This window comes from Heterodontus francisci, chromosome 4 (assembly GCF_036365525.1).
Source record: "Heterodontus francisci isolate sHetFra1 chromosome 4, sHetFra1.hap1, whole genome shotgun sequence".
NCBI classification, from domain to species: domain Eukaryota; kingdom Metazoa; phylum Chordata; class Chondrichthyes; order Heterodontiformes; family Heterodontidae; genus Heterodontus; species Heterodontus francisci.
Genome location: NC_090374.1, coordinates 17,491,409 through 17,511,037, shown reverse-complemented (window position 1 = coordinate 17,511,037; position 19,629 = coordinate 17,491,409). Strand labels below are relative to the sequence as shown.

Genomic DNA, 19,629 nt, shown 5'->3' with positions numbered 1-19,629 from the left:
TATTTACCTGCATTGCCACCTTCAGGGAACAATGGACCTGAACACCCAAATCTCTCTGTACATCAATTTTCCCCAGGACTTTTCCATTTACTGTATAGTTCACTCTTGAATTGGATCTTCCAAAATGCATCACCTCGCATTTGCCCTGATTGAACTCCATCTGCCATTTCTCTGCCCAACTCTCCAATCTATCCATATTCTGCTGTATTCTCTGACAGTCCCCTTCACTATCTGGTACTCCACCAATCTTAGTGTCGTCTGCAAACTTGCTAATCAGACCACCTATACTTTCCTCCAAATCATTTATGTACATCACAAACAACAGTGGTCCCAGCACGGATCCCTGTGGAACACCACTGGTCACACGTCTCCATTTCGAGAAACTCCCTTCCACTGCTACTCTCTGTCTCCTGTTGCCCAGCCAGTTCTTTATCCATCTAGCTAGTACACCCTGGATCCCATGCGACTTCACTTTCTCCATCAGCCTACCATGGGGAACCTTATCAAACGCCTTACTGAAGTCCATGTATATGACATCTACAGCCCTTCCCTCATCAATCAACTTTGTCACTTCCTCAAAGAATTCTATTAAGTTGGTAAGACATGACCTTCCCTGCACAAAACCATGTTGCCTATCACTGATAAGCCCATTTTCTTCCAAATGGGAATAGATCCTATCCCTCAGTATCTTCTCCAGCAGCTTCCCTAACACTGACGTCAGGCTCACCGGTCTATAATTACCTGGATTATCCCTGCTACCCTTCTTAAACAAGGGGACAACATTAGCAATTCTCCAGTCCTCCGGGACCTCACCCGTGTTTAAGGATGCTGCAAAGATATCTGTTAAGGCCCCAGCTATTTCCTCTCTCGCTTCCCTCAGTAACCTGGGATAGATCCCATCCGGACCTGGGGACCTGTCCACCTTAATGCCTTTTAGAATACCCAACACTTCCTCCCTCCTTATGCCGACTTGACCTAGAGTAATCAAACATCTGTCCCTAACCTCAACATTCGTCATGTCCCTCTCCTCGGTGAATACCGATGCAAAGTACTCGTTTAGAATCTCACCCATTTTCTCTGACTCCACGCATAACTTTCCTCCTTTGTCCTTGAGTGGGCCAATCCTTTCTCTAGTTACCCTCTTGCTCCTTATATATGAATAAAAGGCTTTGGGATTTTCCTTAACCCTGCTTGCTAAAGATATTTCATGACCCCTTTTAGCCCTCTTAATTCCTCGTTTCAGATTGGTCCTACATCCCCGATATTCTTCCAAAGCTTCGTCTTTCTTCAGCCGCCTTGACCTTATGTATGCTTCCTTTTTCCTCTTAGCTAGTCTCACAATTTCACCTGTCATCCATGGTTCCCTAATCTTGCCATTTCTATCCCTCACTTTCACACAAACATGTCTCTCCTGCACGCTAATCAACCTCTCTTTAAAAGCCACCCACATATCAAATGTGGATTTACCTTCAAACAGCTGCTCCCAATCTACATTCCCCAGCTCCTGCCGAATTTTGGTATAGTTGGCCTTCCCCCAATTTAGCACTCTTCCTTTAGGACCACTCTCGTCTTTGTCCATGCGTATTCTAAAACTTACGGAATTGTGATCACTATTCCCAAAGTAGTCCCCTACTGAAACTTCAACCACCTGGCCGGGCTCATTCCCCAACACCAGTTCCAGTATGGCCCCTTCCCGAGTTAGACTATTTACATACTGCTCTAGAAAACCCTCCTGGAAGCTCCTTACAAATTCTGCTCCATCTAGACCTCTAACACTAAGTGAATCCCAGTCAATGTTGGGAAAATTAAAATCTCCTATCACCACCACCCTGTTGCTCCTACAGCTTTCCATAATCTGTTTACATATTTGTACCTCTATCTCACGCTCGCTGTTGGGAGGCCTGTAGTACAGCCCCAACATTGTTACCGCACCCTTCCTATTTCTGAGTTCTGCCCATATTGCCTCACAGCTCGAGTCCTCCATAGTGCCTTCCTTCAGCACAGCTGTGATATCCTCTTTGACCAGTAATGCAACTCCTCCACCCCTTTTACCTCCCTCTCTATCCCGCCTGAAGCATCGATATCCTGGGATATTTAGTTGCCAATCATGCCCTTCCCTTAACCAAGTCGTGACCAACCTGTAACCATGTCTCCGTAATGGCTACCAAATCATATTCATTCGCGATGATTTGTGCCGTTAACTCATCAACCTTGTTACGAATGCTATGAGCATTCAGGTAAAGTGCCTTTATGCTAGCTTTCTTACCCTCATGATTTCCAACATCTCTAATAATAACTCCTGAGTTATCCTTCCTTTCTGCTTCTTTCATAGTCTGCCTTGAACTTAAACCCTCCCGCACACATTAACCTGCTGCTTACCTTTTTATTTACCATCATACTCCCTGTCGTTTTCCCTTTCCCTTCCTCCCAAGTCACTAGTTTAAAGTCCTAGAGACCACCCTATTTATCCGTTTCGCTAGAACACTAGAACTGAGCAGTATCAATGCACTTCTTGGTTTGAATTAAACTCGCAATCTCACTCATGAGACACCGTAAGACGACGTGCAAAGATTCCCATAGGAACAGTGGGGGTTGCTCATGTGCGTCGAGGATTAAGAAATACCGTTATAACAAAGCACAGCATGCCTTACTCTGCATTTGGTCTGAGTGTTTGATGCCAAAATGCATTCGGTTGATGAGTATGAAGCTTAAAGGTTTTAAAATACTTCAGGGAGGATCTGCACTGAGTGCTGCTGGAGGGCACAGGGAGTGAAGAAGTGAGTTTGTTAAGTGAGTGGATTTTAAGGGTTAATCTCTCAAGTCTAGTTTTTGTTTTGCTTACATTTAGCAATTAATTGGAATTATTGTTTATATTAAGAGGGAAGTTAAGTTTCTTGAAGTTTTAAACAGGGGTATACAAGCTCTCAGAGCAGCTGTAGCTAGTTCATTAGGTAGCTAGCTTAAACTGGTTTCTGAGCTCTAGCAAAGCTGATACATCATTGTTTTCAGAGGACTCTCAGTGCTACTTGTCTGCACTGAGTGCTGCTGTAAGGTACAATGTATGAAGAAGGGAGTTTGGTAAATGAGGGAATTCAGTAAGGAGGGGAAATATAAATTAATTAAGAGTAAACAAATTTAATTAGATTAACACAATAAAGATGGCAGGACAGGTGATGTGTCGTGGCTGCAGTATGTGGGAGCTCCTAGATGCCATGGCAACCATGTCTGCAGTAAGTGTCTGCACCTTGAGGAGCTTCGGTTCAGAGTCATTGAGCTGGAGGACGCACTGTGATACATCAGGGAGGGGGAAAGTTACCTGGACACTTTGTTCCAAAAGGCAGTCACACCCCTTAGGATAGGGTCATCGGTTTTGGTCAGTGGTCAGGGACAGGAGGATGTGACTGCGAGTCAGGCAGGTAAGGGAATCGAGAAAGTGGGACTGGAGGAGCATCAGCCCTTGCAATTAAGCAACAAGTTCGAGGTTCTTGCAGCTTGTATGGACAAGAGCAAGGGCTGTAGTGTGGATGAGCAGACTGACCATTGCATGATGGCACAGGAAGCCATTCAAGTGGGGGGAGCAAAAAGGAAAGTAGCGGTAGTAGGGGACAATATAGTGAGGGGCATTGACACTGATCTCTGCAGCAAAGAGCGAGAGTCCAGAAGGCTGTGTTGCCTGCCCGGTGCTAGGATTCGGGCCATCTGCTCAGGGTTGCAGAGGAACTTACATTTTTTGCGGTGTATATTAACGATTTGGACATAAATGTAGGGGGCATGATCAAGAAATTTGAAGACGACACAAAGATTGGCCGTGTGGTAGATAATGAGGAGGATAGCTGTAGGCTACAGAAAGATATTGATGGTCTGGTCAGATGGGCAGAAAAGTGGTAAATGGAATTCAACTTGGAGAAGTGTGAGTTGATGCATTTGGGGAGGTCAAACAAGGCAAAGGAATACACGATTAATGGAAAAATACTGAGAAGTGTAGAGGAAGTAAGGGACCTTGGAGTGCATGTCCACAGATCCCTGAAGGCAGGAGGACAGGTCGATAAGGTGGTTAAGAAGGCATATGGAATCCTTCCCTTTATTAGCCGAGGTATAGAATATAAGATCAGGGAGGTTATGCTGGAACTGTATAACTCACTGGTTAGGCCACAACTTGAGTACTGTGTGCAGTTCTGGTCACCTCATTGCAAAAAGGATGTAATTGCACTAGAGAGGGTACAGAGGAGATTTACGAGTATGTTGTCAGGACTGGAAAAATGCAGCTATGAAGAAAGATTGGATAAGCTAGGGTTTTTCTCTTTGGAAGAAAGAAGGCTGAGAGGAGATCTGTTTGAAATGTACAAAATTTTGAGGGGCCTGGATAGAGTGGAGGTGAAGGGTCTATTCACCTTAGCAGAGAGGTCAGTGATGAGGGGGCATTGATTTAAAGTGATTAGTAGAAAAATTAGAGGGGAGATGAGGAAAACCCTTTTCACCCATTGGGTGGTGATGGTCTGGAACTCACTGCCTGAAAGGTTAGTTGAGGCAGAGACCCTCAACTCATTCAAAAGCAGTCTGGGTATGCACCTCAAGGGCCGATAGCTGCAGGGCTACGGACCAAATGCTGGAAGGTGGGATTAGAATAGGTGGATCATTTTTCAGCCGGCACAGACACGATGGGCCAAGTAGCTTCTTTCTGTGCCTTAAACTTTCTATGATTCTACAAGTCCCTGGGTCCTGATGGACTTCATCCTCGGGTCTTAAAAGAAGTGGCTAGTGAGATAGCTGATGCGTTGGTTTTAATTTTTCAAAAGTCCCTAGATTCAGGAAAGGTTCCATTAGATTGGAAAATAGCCAACATAACTCCTTTATTCAAAGAGGGAGGGAGACAGAAAGCAGGAATCTACAGGCCAATTAGCTTAACATCTGTCATAGGGAAGATGTTAGAAGCTATTATTAAAGGCGTTATAGCAGGGCATTTAGAAAAATTCAAGGTCGTCAGGCAGAGTCAACATGGTCCCCTCGTCCTCGTACCATCAGCTAATGGAAACTGCTGTTTTTGGTCTACCTTATTTAAAACTATCATCTTGTTCACTTCCAGCAAATCTTCCCTCAATCTCATTTGCTCCAGGGAAAACAACTCCAGCTTTTCCATCCTAACCTTGTAGCTAAAATCCTTCATCCCTGGAACCAGTCTGGTAAATCCCCTCTGCACCTTCTCAAGGACCCCCACATCCTCCTCAAGGATGTTGACCAGAGCTGGACACAATACTCCAGTTGGGGCCTAATCAGAACTTTATTCTATACAAGACCTCCCTGCTTTTGTACTCAATACCGCTGTTTGTGAAGCCCGTATCTTCAAGATCCCATATGCTTTGGTAACTACTCTCTCAATATGTCCTGCCGTCTTCAAAGATCTATGCACATGAACTCCCAGGTAGTTCTGTCGCTGCACACTTTTTAGAACGGTGCCATTAAGTCCATTTTGCCTCTCCCTTCTGTCAAAATGCATCACCTCACACCTCCCTGCATTACATTCCATCTACCAGTTGTCTGTGTATTCTTCTAGTCTATCTACGCCCTGTTGCAGTTGATTGGTATCCTCCTCACTGTTTGCCACACCTCAGTTTGGTATCATCGGAAAATTGAGATTTTACTTTGTATTCCAATATCCAAGTCATTTATATGTCAAAAAAGTGGCCCCAGCACTGAACCTTGGTGAACACCGCTGTCCAGCATCCTCCAGTCTGAAAAACAACCATTTACCACGACTGTTTTCCATCCTTAAGCCCATTTTTTATCCAAGCTGACACTGACCCTCCGATTCCATGAGCCTCAATTTTGATAACCAGTCTTTTATTGGGTGTTTACCCCATAAAGGACTTCCATAAAATGCAAATAGACATCATCCATTGCATTCCCTTCATCAACCTTCTCTGTGGTGTTGCACAAGGATCTGTTCTGGGACCTCTGGCTCTTTGTGATTTTTATAAATGACTTGGATGAGGAAGTGGAAGGCTGGGTTAGCAAGTTTGCCGATGACACGAAGGTTGCTGGAGTTGTGGATAGTGTGGAAGGCTGTTGTAGGTTGCAACGGGACATTGACAGGATACAGAGCTGGGCTGAGAAGTGGCAGATGGAGTTCAACCTGGAAAAGTGTGAAGTGATTCATTTTGGAAGGTCGAATTTGAATGCGGAATACAGGCTTAAAGACAGGATTCTTGGTAGTGTGGAGGAACAGAGGGATCTTGGGGTCCATGTCCATAGATCGCTCAAAGTTGCCACCCAAGTTGATAGGGTTGTTAAGAAGGCGTATGGTGTGTTGGCTTTCATTAACAGGGGGATTGAGTTTAAGAGCCGCGAGGTTGTGCTGCAGCTCTATAAGGCCCTGGTTTGACCACACTTGGAATATTGTGTTCAGTTCTGGTCGCCTCATTATAGGAAGTATGTGGAAGCTTTAGAGAGGGTGCAGAGGAGATTTACCAGGATGCTGCCTGGACTGGAGGGCATGTCTTACGAAGAAAGATTGAGGGTGCTAAGGCTTTTCTCATTGGAACGAAGAAGGATGAGAGGTGACTTGATAGAGGGGTACAAGATGATGAGAGGCATAGACAGAGACTTTTTCCCAGGGTGGAAAGGGCTATCACCAGGGGGCATAATTTTAAGGTGATTGGAGGAAGGTTTCGGGGAGATGTCAGAGGTAGGTTCTTTACACAGAGTGGTGGGTGCGTGGAATGCGCTGCCAGCGGTGGTAGTAGAAGCAGATACATTAGGGACATTTAAGCAACTCTTGGATAGGTACATTGATAGTAGAATGAAGGGTAGGTAGTTAGTTTGATCTTAGAGTAGGTTAAAGGTTCGGCACAACATCGTGGGCCGAAGGGCCTGTACTGTGCTGTACTGTTCTATGTTCTGTACATCAAATAGTTCAATTAGATTAGTCAAGCACAACGTGCCTTTTACAAATCCATGCTGGATCTCAATAAACTGAACCTCTCCAAGTGCCTGTTGATTTTTTCCCCTGATTGTTTCTAAAACTTTACCCACCACTGATGTTAAACTGACAGCCTGTAGTCAATATGAATGCTCCACACCCTTTTTTGAATAAGGGGATCACATTTGCCACTCCAATACTCTTTCACCTTCCTGTATCTAGGGAAGATTGGCAGACTCTGTCAAGCCCTTCCACTATCTCCACCTCTGCTTCCTTTAGCAAACTGGCATGTAAGCGATCCAGACCAGGCGACTTATCCACTATAAGCATAGCCAGCTTTTCCAGTACGTTCTGCCCATCAACTTTCACCCCATCCATTACTTCTAACATCTCAGCATCTACCAATACTTTGCCAGCATCATTTTCTTCAGTAAGCACAGATACTAAGTACTCATTTAGTATTCTAGTCTTGCCATGGGTCTCTAAGCACATAATAGGACCTACTCCACCTCTTACTCCCCATTTAGGGTTTATATGTGGAAGATCTTTGGGTTCCCTTTTAGGTTAACTGCCATTCTATTCCCATATTCTCTCTCTACCAGTCTTATTTTCTTCTTCACTTCCCCTCTCGATCTTTTGGATTTGGCCTGGTTCTCGCTTGAAGAATTCACCTGACGTAGTCATCATCTTCCAAATCTCTCTAGTTTTGGAATTCTGTCTTTGAATTGCTAATTGCAAATACCACACCCTTTTTTGTTAAAAAGAGTGGGAGGAAGAAACCAGGCAACGACAGACCTGTCAGTTTATCAGTTATCAAGAACTTACTGAAATTAATCATCAGGCACAAAGTGACTGAGCACTCGGGCAAATATGAACTGATCAGAGAGAGTTAGAATGGATGTGTGTAGGTTATGTATGTCATGTTTGACTAATCCAGTTGAATTTTTTTAGGCCTATCTAAGAAAGTCAAATCTGAATATTTTCTTATCAGTGCGAGACTGTGAACTATTTCATTAGCAGGAGCAAAGGGATTTGGGTGTCCCATGTACACAAATCACCAAAAGGTAGTGCACAGGTACGAAAAAAAACAGGTTAATACAGCATTATGAATTAGGAACAGAAGTAGGCCATTCAGCCCCTTGAGCCTGCTCCGCCATTCAACAAGATCATGGCTGATCTGTGTGTCGAATTCCACACTCCCACCTACCCCCAATAAACTTTGATTCCCTTGCCTAAAAAGAATCTATCTACCTCCGCCTTAAAAATATTCAATGACCCCGCCTCCACCACCTCCTGAGGCAGAGTTCCGAAGTCGCACAACCCTCAGAAAAAAATTCTCCTCAACTCTGTTCTACAAGAGCGACCCCTAATTTTAAAACAGTGCCCCCTAGTGCTGGACTCACCCACAAAAGGAAACATCCTTTCCACATCCACCTTGTCAAGACCATTCAGGATCTTATAAACTTCAACCAAGTCTTCCCTCACTCTTCTAAATTCAAGTCATAGAGACTTATACAGCACAGAAACAGGTCCTTTGGCCCATCGTGTCCGAGCCAGCCATCAAGCACCCAACTATTCTAATCCCATTTTCCAGCACTTGGCCTGTAGCCTTGTATGCTATGGCGTTTCAAGTGCTCATCTAAATACTTCTTAAATGTTGGGAGGGTTCCTGCCTCTACCACCCCTTCGGGCAGTGCGTTCCAGATTCCAACCACCCTCTGAGTGAAATTTTTTTTCCTCAAATCCCCTCTGAACCTCCTGCCCCTTACCTTAAATCTATGCCTCCTGGTTACTGGCCCCTCCACTAAGGGAAAAAGTTTCTTCCTATCTAACCTATCACTGCCTCTCATAATTTTGTATACCTCAATCATGTCCCCCCCCCCCCCCATCATAGCTCTATCATAACCTCCCTGATCTTATATTTGATGCCTGGGCTAATAAAGGCAAGTATTCCAAGTATCCCTACCTGTGCTGCTGCCTTCAGTGATCTATGGACAAGTACACCAAGGTCCCTTTGACCTTCTGTACTCCCCAAGGGTCCTACCATCCATTGTATATTCCCCTGCCTTGTTAGTCCTCCCAAAATGCATTACCTCACACTTCTCAGATTAAATTCCATTTGCCACTGCTCCGCCCATCTCACCAGCCCATCTATATCATTCTGCAATCTAAGGCTTTCCTCCTCACTATTTATAACACCACCAATTTTCGTGTCATCTGCGACCTTACTGATTATACCTCCTATATTCACATCTAAATCATTAATGCACAAGTGAAAACAAGCCCAGTCTGTCCAACCATTCCTCATAAGACAACCTGCCCATTCCAGGTATCAATTTAGTAAACCTCCTCTAAACCGCCTCCAATGCATTTACATCCTTCCTTAAATAAGGAGACCAAAACTATTGCAGATGATTGGTATTTTCCTCACTGCCACACCTCTGAATTTGGCATCAGCAGCAAATTGTGGTGGTCTCACCAATGCCCTGTATATAACTGAAGCATAACATCCTTATTTTTATTTTCAATTCCTCTCTTAATAAAGGATAGCATTCCATTAGCCATCTTTATGACTTGCTGTACCTGCATACTAACCTTTTGTGACTCATGTACTAGAACACCTAGATCCCTCTGCGCCTCAGAATATAAACGTCGGCCTTTGTCTAAAGGAGGCTGGAATATGAAGGGGTGGAAGTGCTGCTTCAGTGGCACAAAAGCTTGGTCAGACTTCATTTGAAGTGCTGCATTCAGTTTTGGATCCGGCATCTCAGGAAAGATATACTGGTCTTGGAGGAAGTAAAGCTCTGATTACCCAAAATGATACAAGGGCATAAAGACCTTCTAAGGGCAGAAACCTAGTTTGCATTCCTTGTATTTAGAAGGTTGAAGGTCATCAAAATAGGTGTGTAAAATGATAAAGGGGATTAATAGTTTCTCCATATCAAGCCTACTTTCTCTGGTGATAGAATCCAGAAGGCGGCAGCGCAATGTTAAAATTCCACGAGTGAAACCAAAAAGCACCTTTTCAAATAAAGGATAGTAGAAATCTGGAAGTCTCTCCCCAAAAGGGTGAGGATGCTGGGTCAGTCCAAACTTGCAGGACTGACATCGACATATTTTTGTCAGGCAAGAGCTTCGAGGGATATAGAGCAAGGGTAGGTATGTACTGTTGAGGTACATATTGGCCTTAGCCTATATGGTACAAAAGGCTTGATGGGCTAAATGGCCTATTCATGGGACTATATCCTGTTCAACCCATTGGAATATTTTGGGTTTGTAAAATCTTGAAAGATCTTTCATTGGAGACATATATTTCAGCAGTGACTAAAAACATTTTTATTATTTTAATACAAAATATTTCAATATATGCTGAAAACCATATGCCTGATATCACTGATATTAACAAATGAGTTAACGTATTGAGATTAAATTCGTCTAATCACTATTTTAATAATATTTATTAATACCACACTGAGGAATTACAAGGCAGAGAGAGAAAAGTAACTCATTTCCTCACTTTTACACCAAATGATGGCCTCATTAAGTTTGTCTAACATTTTGCTTTGAGCTCAGAATATGAAACCTGATGGGAAGAGATGGGGATTGGGTGGAGGAGGGGAAGGGGAGTGGTCAGAGTGGTAACAGGGGAAAACTGGAATGAAACAGTTTGATATTCCAAAGCACATGCATTTAAAAAAGTTCTTTTCAAAGTCATGAACAGTGCCAGGCTGATCTTGTGGAAAACAAATAATTAAATTGTCACTACTTACCACCAGAGATTGCTCTAGAGAAACTTGCCGATCATTCTTTTCAACTGTACGCCTGCAATCCGGACACACCCAAAGAGGAAGGTGCAACATGCTATTTGTTTTTGGAGATGTAGAAAGTGCCATTTTGTTTGGGTTTGTAATCCCACTGTCGGAGAGTGAAGAGTCTTTGCGTTCACTTCGACACAGAAGACATCGTTCTCCTGTTGAATACGGCGCCCTCTGACCCAGACCAAAAGTGAAGGGCGTCTACAATAGAGCAAAATAAGTCATCAGGAGGCAAAACAAAAAGAGTCATACATTTACAGTTTCACAGACCATCTGTTGCACTGTTCCTCAATGGCTGAATAAGCCAAACCCATTATTAAAATAAAAGCAAAATACTGCAGATGCTGTAAATCTGAAATAAAACCAAGAAGTGCTGGAAATACTCAGCAGGTTTGGCAGCATCTGTGGAGAGAGAAGCAAAGAGACCCAGGAAAGGCCACTGACCTGAAACGTTAACTTTGCTTCTCTCTCCACAGATGCTGCCAACCTGCTGAGTATTTCCAGCACTTTTTGGTTTTATTTCATTATTTGAATATTTTCTGGTATTCTGAGATGGTGTTTTGCAATTTCCTCAATTTTTCCCAAGAGAAACACAAATCAGTGGTCTTGTAGTTCACATTCAACTCTCAGATTGAGAGCATGGGATGCTTAAACCACCTGGTCTAAAGACTGAAGGTAATGTATATTGGAGCTTGATTGTATCCTTGGGCACAAATTTTAAGACTTGCATAGCTCTGCAATTAAAACAAAGTGCTGGAAATACTCAGCAGGTCAGGCAGCATATGTGGAGATAGAAGAGGAGTTAACATTTAAGGTCTATGACCTTTCATTATAGAACCTGATGTGGTGCTGGCAGATTCAATCATGGCTTTCAAAAGGGAATTGGATAATTATCTGAAGAAAAAAAATTTGCAGGGCTTGGGGGAAAAGGTGGGGGGAGTGGGACCAGCTGAGTTACTCTTAGAGAGCTGGCACGCCCACAGCGGGCCAAGTGGCCTCGTTCTGTAGTGTAACCATTCAATGATTCTAATGGTCTTCCACTGTTTTTAAGGTCCTGATGTGTTAATCTTGATACTCACTTCAACAGTGTGGGTGAAGTGCTAAGGAAACCAAAGAAAGATCCAAATGAAACCAATGCAAAGGAGCTTCAATATACCATGCCACACCACTGCACGCTTTTGATAAGGTCCCGCATGGGAGATTGGTTAAAAAGGTAAGAGCCCATGGGATCCAGGGCAATTTGGCAAATTGGATCCAAAATTGGCTTAGTGGCAGGAGGCAGAAGGCAATGGTCGACTGCTGTTTCTGCGATTGGAAGCTGTGACCAGTGGTGTACCACAGGGAGCGGTGCTGGGACCCTTGCTGTTTGTAGTGTACATTAATGATTTAGATGTGAATATAGGAGGTATGATCAGTAAGTTCGCAGATGACACGAAAATTGGTGGTGTTATAAATAGTGAGGAGGAAAGCCTTGGATTACAGGATGACATAGATGGGTGAAGCAGTGGCAAATGGAAATTAATCCTGAAAAGTGTGAGGTAATGCATTTTGGGAGGACTAACAAGGCAAGGGAATATACAATGGATGGTAGGACCCTAGAAAGCTCAGAAAGACCTTGGTGTACTTGTCCATAGATCACTGAAGGCAGCAGCACAGGTAAATAAGGTGGTTAGGAAGGCGTTTGGGATACTTGCCTTTATTAGCCGAGGCACAGAATATAAGAGCAGGGAGGTTATGATGGAGCTATATAAAATGCTAGTTAGGCCACAGCTGGAGTACTGTGTACAGTTCTGGTCACCATACTATAGGAAGGATGTGATTGCACTGGACAGGGTGCAGAGGAGATTCACAAGGATGTTGCCTGGGCTGGAGCATTTCAGCTATGAAGAGAGACTGAAAAGGCTAGGCTTGTTTTCCTTGGAGCAGAGAAGGCGGAGGGGGGTCATGATTGAGGTGTACAAGAATATGAGGGGCATTGATAGGTTAGATAGGAAGAAACTTTTTCCATTAGCGGAGGGGACAAGAACCAAAGGGCCTAGATTTAGGGTAATGGGCTGAAGGTTTCGAGGGGATTTAAGGAAAGATTTTTTCACCCAGAGGGTGGAACGCACTGCCTGAAGAGGCGGTGGAGGCAGGAACCCTCACAACATTTAAAAAATATCTAGATGAGCACTTGAAACGCCATAGCATACAAGGCTACGGGCCAAGTGCAGGAATATGGGATTAGAATAGTTGGGTGCTGGATGGCCGGCACAGATACGATGGGCCGAAGGGCCTGTTTCTCTGCTGTATAACTCTATGTAGATGAGGAATTATTAAAGAACGATGAAAACCAGTCCTCCCACATGTAAACTAACATCCTTTCTATATCATCCTCCACATAAAGGAATTCAAAGAGACACTCAGGGCTAAATATGCAGGTCAATTTAGAGCACAGCTGGAACAAAGTAACAGTTCTCTTGAAACTGCTTCACCAATACTAAGCTGGATGAAAACAGGCAAGTCCCTCCAAGGAGTTCTGTGGAGGCAGCATCAAAAGAAGCCATTTATCTATCAGACGACAAAAAGGGCTTCGACTAAAATAAATGCAAGCAAGGTGACTGCCTCAAAACAATTCTCATTTCACAGAATTAAAAGGTTCAGAAGAGTCAGAAATCTCCAAGCTGAACATACTGGAGCAGAGGAGATGGTGGTGTAGTGGTAATGTCACTGGACTAGTAATCCAGAGACCTGGGCTAATGCCCTGGGGACATGGATTCAAATCCCACCATGGCAACTGGTGGAATTTAAATACAATTAACTAATAAATCTATCGAAATTAAATCAATTTAATTAACTAATAAAAATCTGGAACTGGAATTGGAAGCTATTCTCAGTAACGGTGCCATTAAATGATCATCTGGTTCACTAATGTCCTTTAAGGAAGGAAATCTGCTGTCCTTACCTGGTCTGGCCTACATGTGACTCCAGATCTACAGCAATGTGGTTGACTCTTAACTGTCCTCTGAAATGACCTAGCAAGTCACTCAGTTGTCAAGGGCAATAAGGGATGGGCAACAAATGCTGGCTTGGCCAGTGATGCCCACATCCCATGAAAGAATAAAAAAAAAAGCCTAGGGTCATATCTACAAGAAATATTAGAAATTAAAAAAGGCCTTTAGGGAGAAATAGGGTAAGATTATTTCTACTGCTCAATGAATTGTGAACAAGAGGCATAATCTCAAGTCTTGCAAAGTCTAAGTAGGGATACTGGAAGGAATTTATCTTCAGACATAGACTTACTAAGCCAAGTGGCTATCAAAGGTAAGTCAATTAGGAGACAGTAGGCGAGCGGTTCAAGTGCTACACAAACAATACAGAGGGGTCCTGAGTTCAGATCCCACAAATAGGAAGTTGCAACAAATTGACAATTTTGGGGCACACATCAGATTAATGAACATGAAAGCTTCCAGACCATGAAACTCCAACATCTTCACTACTGTCCTTCAGGGAGGGGAGCCTGCCACCCCTAATTGCTCTGGCATACTCGTGGCTCCAGTGCCACGCTAACGTAAGACACTGGCTGATCAGTGTTACCTTTCACGAACAGTCCTTCCCCACATTCTGCTCTCATTCTGCTTCACAAAGCAACCAGGAGCTGGACTTTTCATGCATCAAAAAATTAAAAAAGCTTCCCAAGAATCAGAGTTCAATAAATTACATAGCTGTCGAGCCCCAACATTCCCATCATTCCTGAGAATGGTCCGAAAGAATGCAGATCACAATTGCACATCGACTAAAATAGTGCCCAGGCTGTGACTTTGTTCCTTGATATTGAACATTATGAAAATTACATCTATTATTTAGAGTCTTCAAAACAGAAAAACAAATAAAAGTTCACATTGCTGAAGAATAATAATGTGGTACCACTTTCAAACAACATCTTGTATTTATATAAAGCCTTCAATAAAGTAAACATCCCAATGTGCTTCACAGGAGCATTAGAAAGAAAAAACTGACATTGAGCCTCATAAGTAGATATTAAGGCTGATAACCAAAAGCTTGGTCAAAGACTTTAAGGAGCATATTGAAGGAGGAGAGAAATAGATAGAGGGGCAGAGATGTTTAGGGGGCACAGCCACCAATGGTAGAGGCAGCGGAAATCGGCAATGCTCAAGAGATGAGAATTAGAGCAGCACAGATATCTCGAACAATTGTGGGGTTGGAGGAGATTAGAGAGGGAGGGAGGGGCAAGGCCAAGAGGGATCTGAATCTGTAAACAAGGATGAGAATTTTAAAATCAAGGCACTGCAAGTAAAACCTGCAAGAACCTTTAATGAATGTAGAAAATGAAAGGGAAATTATGGCCACACTAGTTTTAGTGTAAAATATTGAAAAGTGGGCAAACATTTGTCTGTCTAAAGAGCAGCCATGACTGCAGGACGCAGAATGGGACCTTAAAGACAACAAAAACAAGTAAAAACACATGACGATGTTGGCCCAACATGGTGGTGTTTTTAAGGACATTGGGTGGTCTCTATCTGTTGTAACGCAGTGCGTTTATTTTCATGTGGAAACAATGAACGAGAAATAAAAGGAATTAATGTGGTTTCGTTTGGGTGCTTGTATTCTGGTGGCAAGCTCGTAAAATGTCATCATAGAAGTAAATTCAGTCATGGAGATTTCAGGCTTCCCAAGGAAAATTCTTGTGTAAATATCAAAAAAAAATGAGTGTACATTTTGAGTTTGAGAGCCCTATGAATAGATTGTGTGTTCTGGTAGTGTTTGAAAATCTCAAAGTCATCGTTCAGCCTCTCCTAAGTATCCAACAGAGAGGAATTCAATAAAGACCAATAATGGGCACATGAAATTTTCAGACTGCATCCGCCTCAACTCTGAAACTTTACCCTGCAGGATAACTGCAGATTCTTGCATTCCAACTTGGATGATTTGGAGAAATCATTTTAAGGTATACAGCAGCAGAGCTGCAGGTCATTGCCTGGTGTTGACAGACATCTATCTGAGCTGATTAATTGAGTATGCCGGGTGGGGTTCACTTTTTTTTCATTCCTTATTGCCCATTCCTAATGGCCCTTGAGAAGGTGGTGGTGAACCACCTTCTTGAACCGCTGCAGTCCATGTGGGGTAGGTACACCCACAGTGCTGTTAGGAAGGGTGTTCATGATTTTGACCCAGCAACAGTGAAGGAATGGCGAAATACTTGCAAGTCAGGATGGTGTGTAACTTGGAGGGGAACTTGCAGTTGGTGATGTTCCCATGCATTTGCTGCCCTTGTCCTTCTAGGTGATAGAGGTTGTGGGTTTGGTACGTTGCTGCAGTGCATCTTGTAGATGACACACTCTGCTTCCACTGTGCATCAGTGCTGGAGGGAGTGAATGTTTGTAGATGGGGTGCCAATCAAGCGGGCTGCTTTGTTCTGGATGGTGTCGAGCTTCTTGAGTGTTGTTGGAGCTGCACCCATCCAGGCAAGTGGACAGTATTTCATCATACTCCTGACTTGTGCCTTCTCGATGGTGGACAGGCTTTGGGGAGTCAGGAGGTGAGTTCCTCGCCACAGGATTCCAAGCCTCTGACCTGCTCTTGTAGCCACGGTATTTATATGGTTACTCCAGTTCAGTTTCTGGTCAATGGTAACCCCCTCAATATGTGGATAGTGGGGGATTCAGTGATTGTAATGCCATTGAATGTTGAGGGGAGATGATTAGATTCTCTCTTGTTTGATAGTCATTGCCTGCCACTTGTGCGGCGTGAATGTTGCTTGCCACTTACTTTTTTTTAAATAAGAGCTACAGCACTGAAACAGGCCCTTCGGCCCATCGAGTCTGTGCCGACCATCAACCACCCATTTATACTAATCCTATACTAATCCCATATTCCTACCACATCCCCACCTTCCCTAGATTCCCCTACCACCTACCTATACTAGGGGCAATTTATAATGGCCAATTTACCTATCAACCTGCAAGTCTTTAGGATGTGGGAGGAAACCGGAGCACCCGAAGGAAACCCACGCGATCACAGGGAGAACTTGCAAACTCCACACAGGCAGTACCCAGAATTGAACCCGGGTCGCTGGAGCTGTGAGGCTGCGGTGCTAACCACTGCGCCACTTGCCCTGGCGGAACCCAAACTGAGCGTCACTGAGCAGGTTATTGCTAAGCAAGTGCCACTTGATGGCACTGCCAATGCCACCTTCCATCACTTTACAGATGATTGAGTGGAGAGTGATGGGGCGGTAATTTGTCAGGTTGGATTTGTCCTGATTTTTGAGTACAGGACGTACATGGACAATTTTCCACTGTCGGGTAGATGCCAGTGTTGTAGCTATACTGGAACAGCTTCGCTAGGGGCGTGGCAAGTTCTGGAGCATGGGTCTTCAGTACTATCGCCGGAATGTTGTCAGGGCCCATAGCCTGCAGTATCCAGTGCGTTCAATGGTTTCTTGATATCACATGGAGTGAATCGAATTGGCTAAAGACTGGCATGTGTGATGCTGGGGACTTCAGGAGGAGGCCGAGATGGATCACCCACTCAGCACTTCTGGCTGAAGATGACAGCAAATGCTTCAGCCTTATCTTTTGCACTGATGTGCTGTGCTCGCCCATCATTGAGGATGGGGATATTTGTGGAGCCACCTCCTTCAGTTAGTTGTTTAATTGTCCACCACCATTCACGACTGGATGTGGCAGGACTGCAGAGCTTAGAACTGACCTGTTGGTTGTGGGATCGCCAAGCTCTGTCTATCGCATGCTGCTTACACTGTTTGGCATGGTAGTCCTGTGTTGTAGCTTTACCAGGTTGACACCGTATTTTGAGGCCTGCCTGTTGCTGTTTCTGGCATGCCCTCCTGCACTCTTCATTGAACCAGGGTTGATCCCCCGGCTTGATGGTAATGGTAGAGTGGGAGATATGCTGGGCCATGAGGTTACAGATTGTGGTTGTACAATTCTGCTGCTGCTGATGGTTCACAGCGCCTCATGGATGCCCAGTTTTGCATTGCTAGATCTGTTCAAAGTCTATCCCATTTAGCATGGTGGTAGTGCCACACAACACAATGGTGGGTATCCTCAATGTGAAGACAGGACTTCATCTCCACAAGCACTCCTACCAATACTGTCGTGGACGGATGTATCTGCGACAGGTAAATTGGTGAGGACGAAGTCAAGTAGGTTTTTCCCTCACCACCTGCCGCAGACCAAGTCTAGCAGCTATGTCCTTTGGGGCGGCCAGCTCGGTCAGTAGATACCAAGTCACTCTTGGTGATGGACATTGAAGTCCCCCCGTCATGGGGTCCGGACTCGATGTTGAGGACTCCCAGAACAACTCCCTCTCAACTGTATACTATTGTGCCACCACCTCTGCTGACAGCAGTGTCTGGGGCCTTGTCTGTAAGATATGATTCCGCGAGTATGACTATGTCAGGCTGATGCTTGACTGGTGTGTGGGACAGCTCTCCCAACTTTGGCACAAGCCTCCAGATGTTTGTAAGGAGGACTTGGCACAGTCAACATGGCTGGGTTTGCCAGTCGTTTCGTGTGCCCAGGTCAATGCCAGGTGGTTCATCCAGTTTCATTCCTTATTGACTTTGCAGTGGTTTGATACAACTGAGTGGCTGCTAGACCATCTAAGAGTCTAAGAGACTGAGAGTTAACCACATTGCTGTGGGTCTGGTGTCACATGTATGCCAGACCAGGTAAGGACAGCAGATTTCCTTTCCTAAAGGACATTAGTGAACCAGATGGGTTTTTACGACAATCAACAATGGTTTCATTGCCATCATTAGACTAGCTTTTAATTCAAGATTTATTAAGTGAATTCAAAATCCAACTTCTGCTGTCGTGGGATTCGAAACCATGCCCCAGAGCAATACGCATTTCAGATCTGGAGCAACGGCTGCAGAAACTGTGGAGCATCCGCGAGCCTGAGATCATCATGGATAGCACGTACAGAGAGGTAGTTACACTGCAGGTAAAGACTGCTCAGGCAGAAAGGGAAAGGGTGACCACTAGACAGAGGAGAAGAGCTAGGCAGTTAGTGCAGGAGTCCCCTGGGTCCATCTCCCTCTCGAACAGATTTTCCGCTTTGAATACTGTTTGAGGAGATAGCTTCTCAGGGGAATGCAGCAAGAGCCAAGTCTGTGGCACCACGGGTGGCTCAGCTGCACAGGAGGGCAGGAAAAAGAGTGGAAGAGCGAAAGTGATAGGGGATTCTATCGTAAGGGGTACAGATAGGCATTTCTGTGGCCGTAAACGTGACTCCAGGATGGTATATTGCCTCCCTGATGCTAGGGTCAAGGATGTCACGGAGTGGCTGCAGGACATTCTGAAGGGGGAGGGTGAACAGTCAAAGGTTCATGGTACACATTGGTACCAACGACATAGGTAGAAAGAGGGATGAGGTCCTGCAACATGAATTTAGGGAGCTAGGTAGATTAAAAGCAGGACCTCAAAGGTTGTAATATCTGGATTACTCCCAGTGCCATGTGCTGGTGAGTATAGGAATAGGAGGATAGAGCAGATGAATGCATGGCTGAAGAGATGGTGCAGGAGGGAGGGCTTTAGTTTCCTGCATCACTGGGTCTGTTTCCGGCAAAGATGCGACCTGGACAAGTTGGACGGGTTGCACCTGAACCAGAACGGGACCAACATTCTTGTTAGGAGGTTTGCTAGCGCTGTTGGGAGGGGTTTAAACTAATTTAGCAGGGGAGGTCGGATACAGAGTGGAGGTACAGTAGGGGGTGATGAACAGTCAAATATAGAACAGAAACTGAGTCAGTCTGGAAGGCACAGCAAATATAGACCTGTTAAGACACAAGTGAAAAATGCAAGGCTAGATTGCATCTATTTTAATGCAAGGAGTCTTACTAGTAAGGCAGATGAATTGAGGGCGTTGATTAGC

The 19,629-nt window shown here is 44.4% G+C and overlaps 1 protein-coding gene across 2 annotated transcripts in view; it reads right to left on the bottom strand.

Moving 5' to 3' along the window:
• The window catches only part of fam193a (family with sequence similarity 193 member A), a 312,966-nt gene that overhangs the window by 128,293 nt on the left and 165,044 nt on the right, over positions 1-19,629 (bottom strand). For both annotated transcript variants that reach the window (XM_068029230.1, XM_068029231.1), the window contains exon 3: positions 10,687-10,932. In XM_068029230.1, coding sequence (XP_067885331.1) covers positions 10,687-10,932 — 246 coding nt within the window. The remainder of the gene's footprint in view (positions 1-10,686; positions 10,933-19,629) is intronic.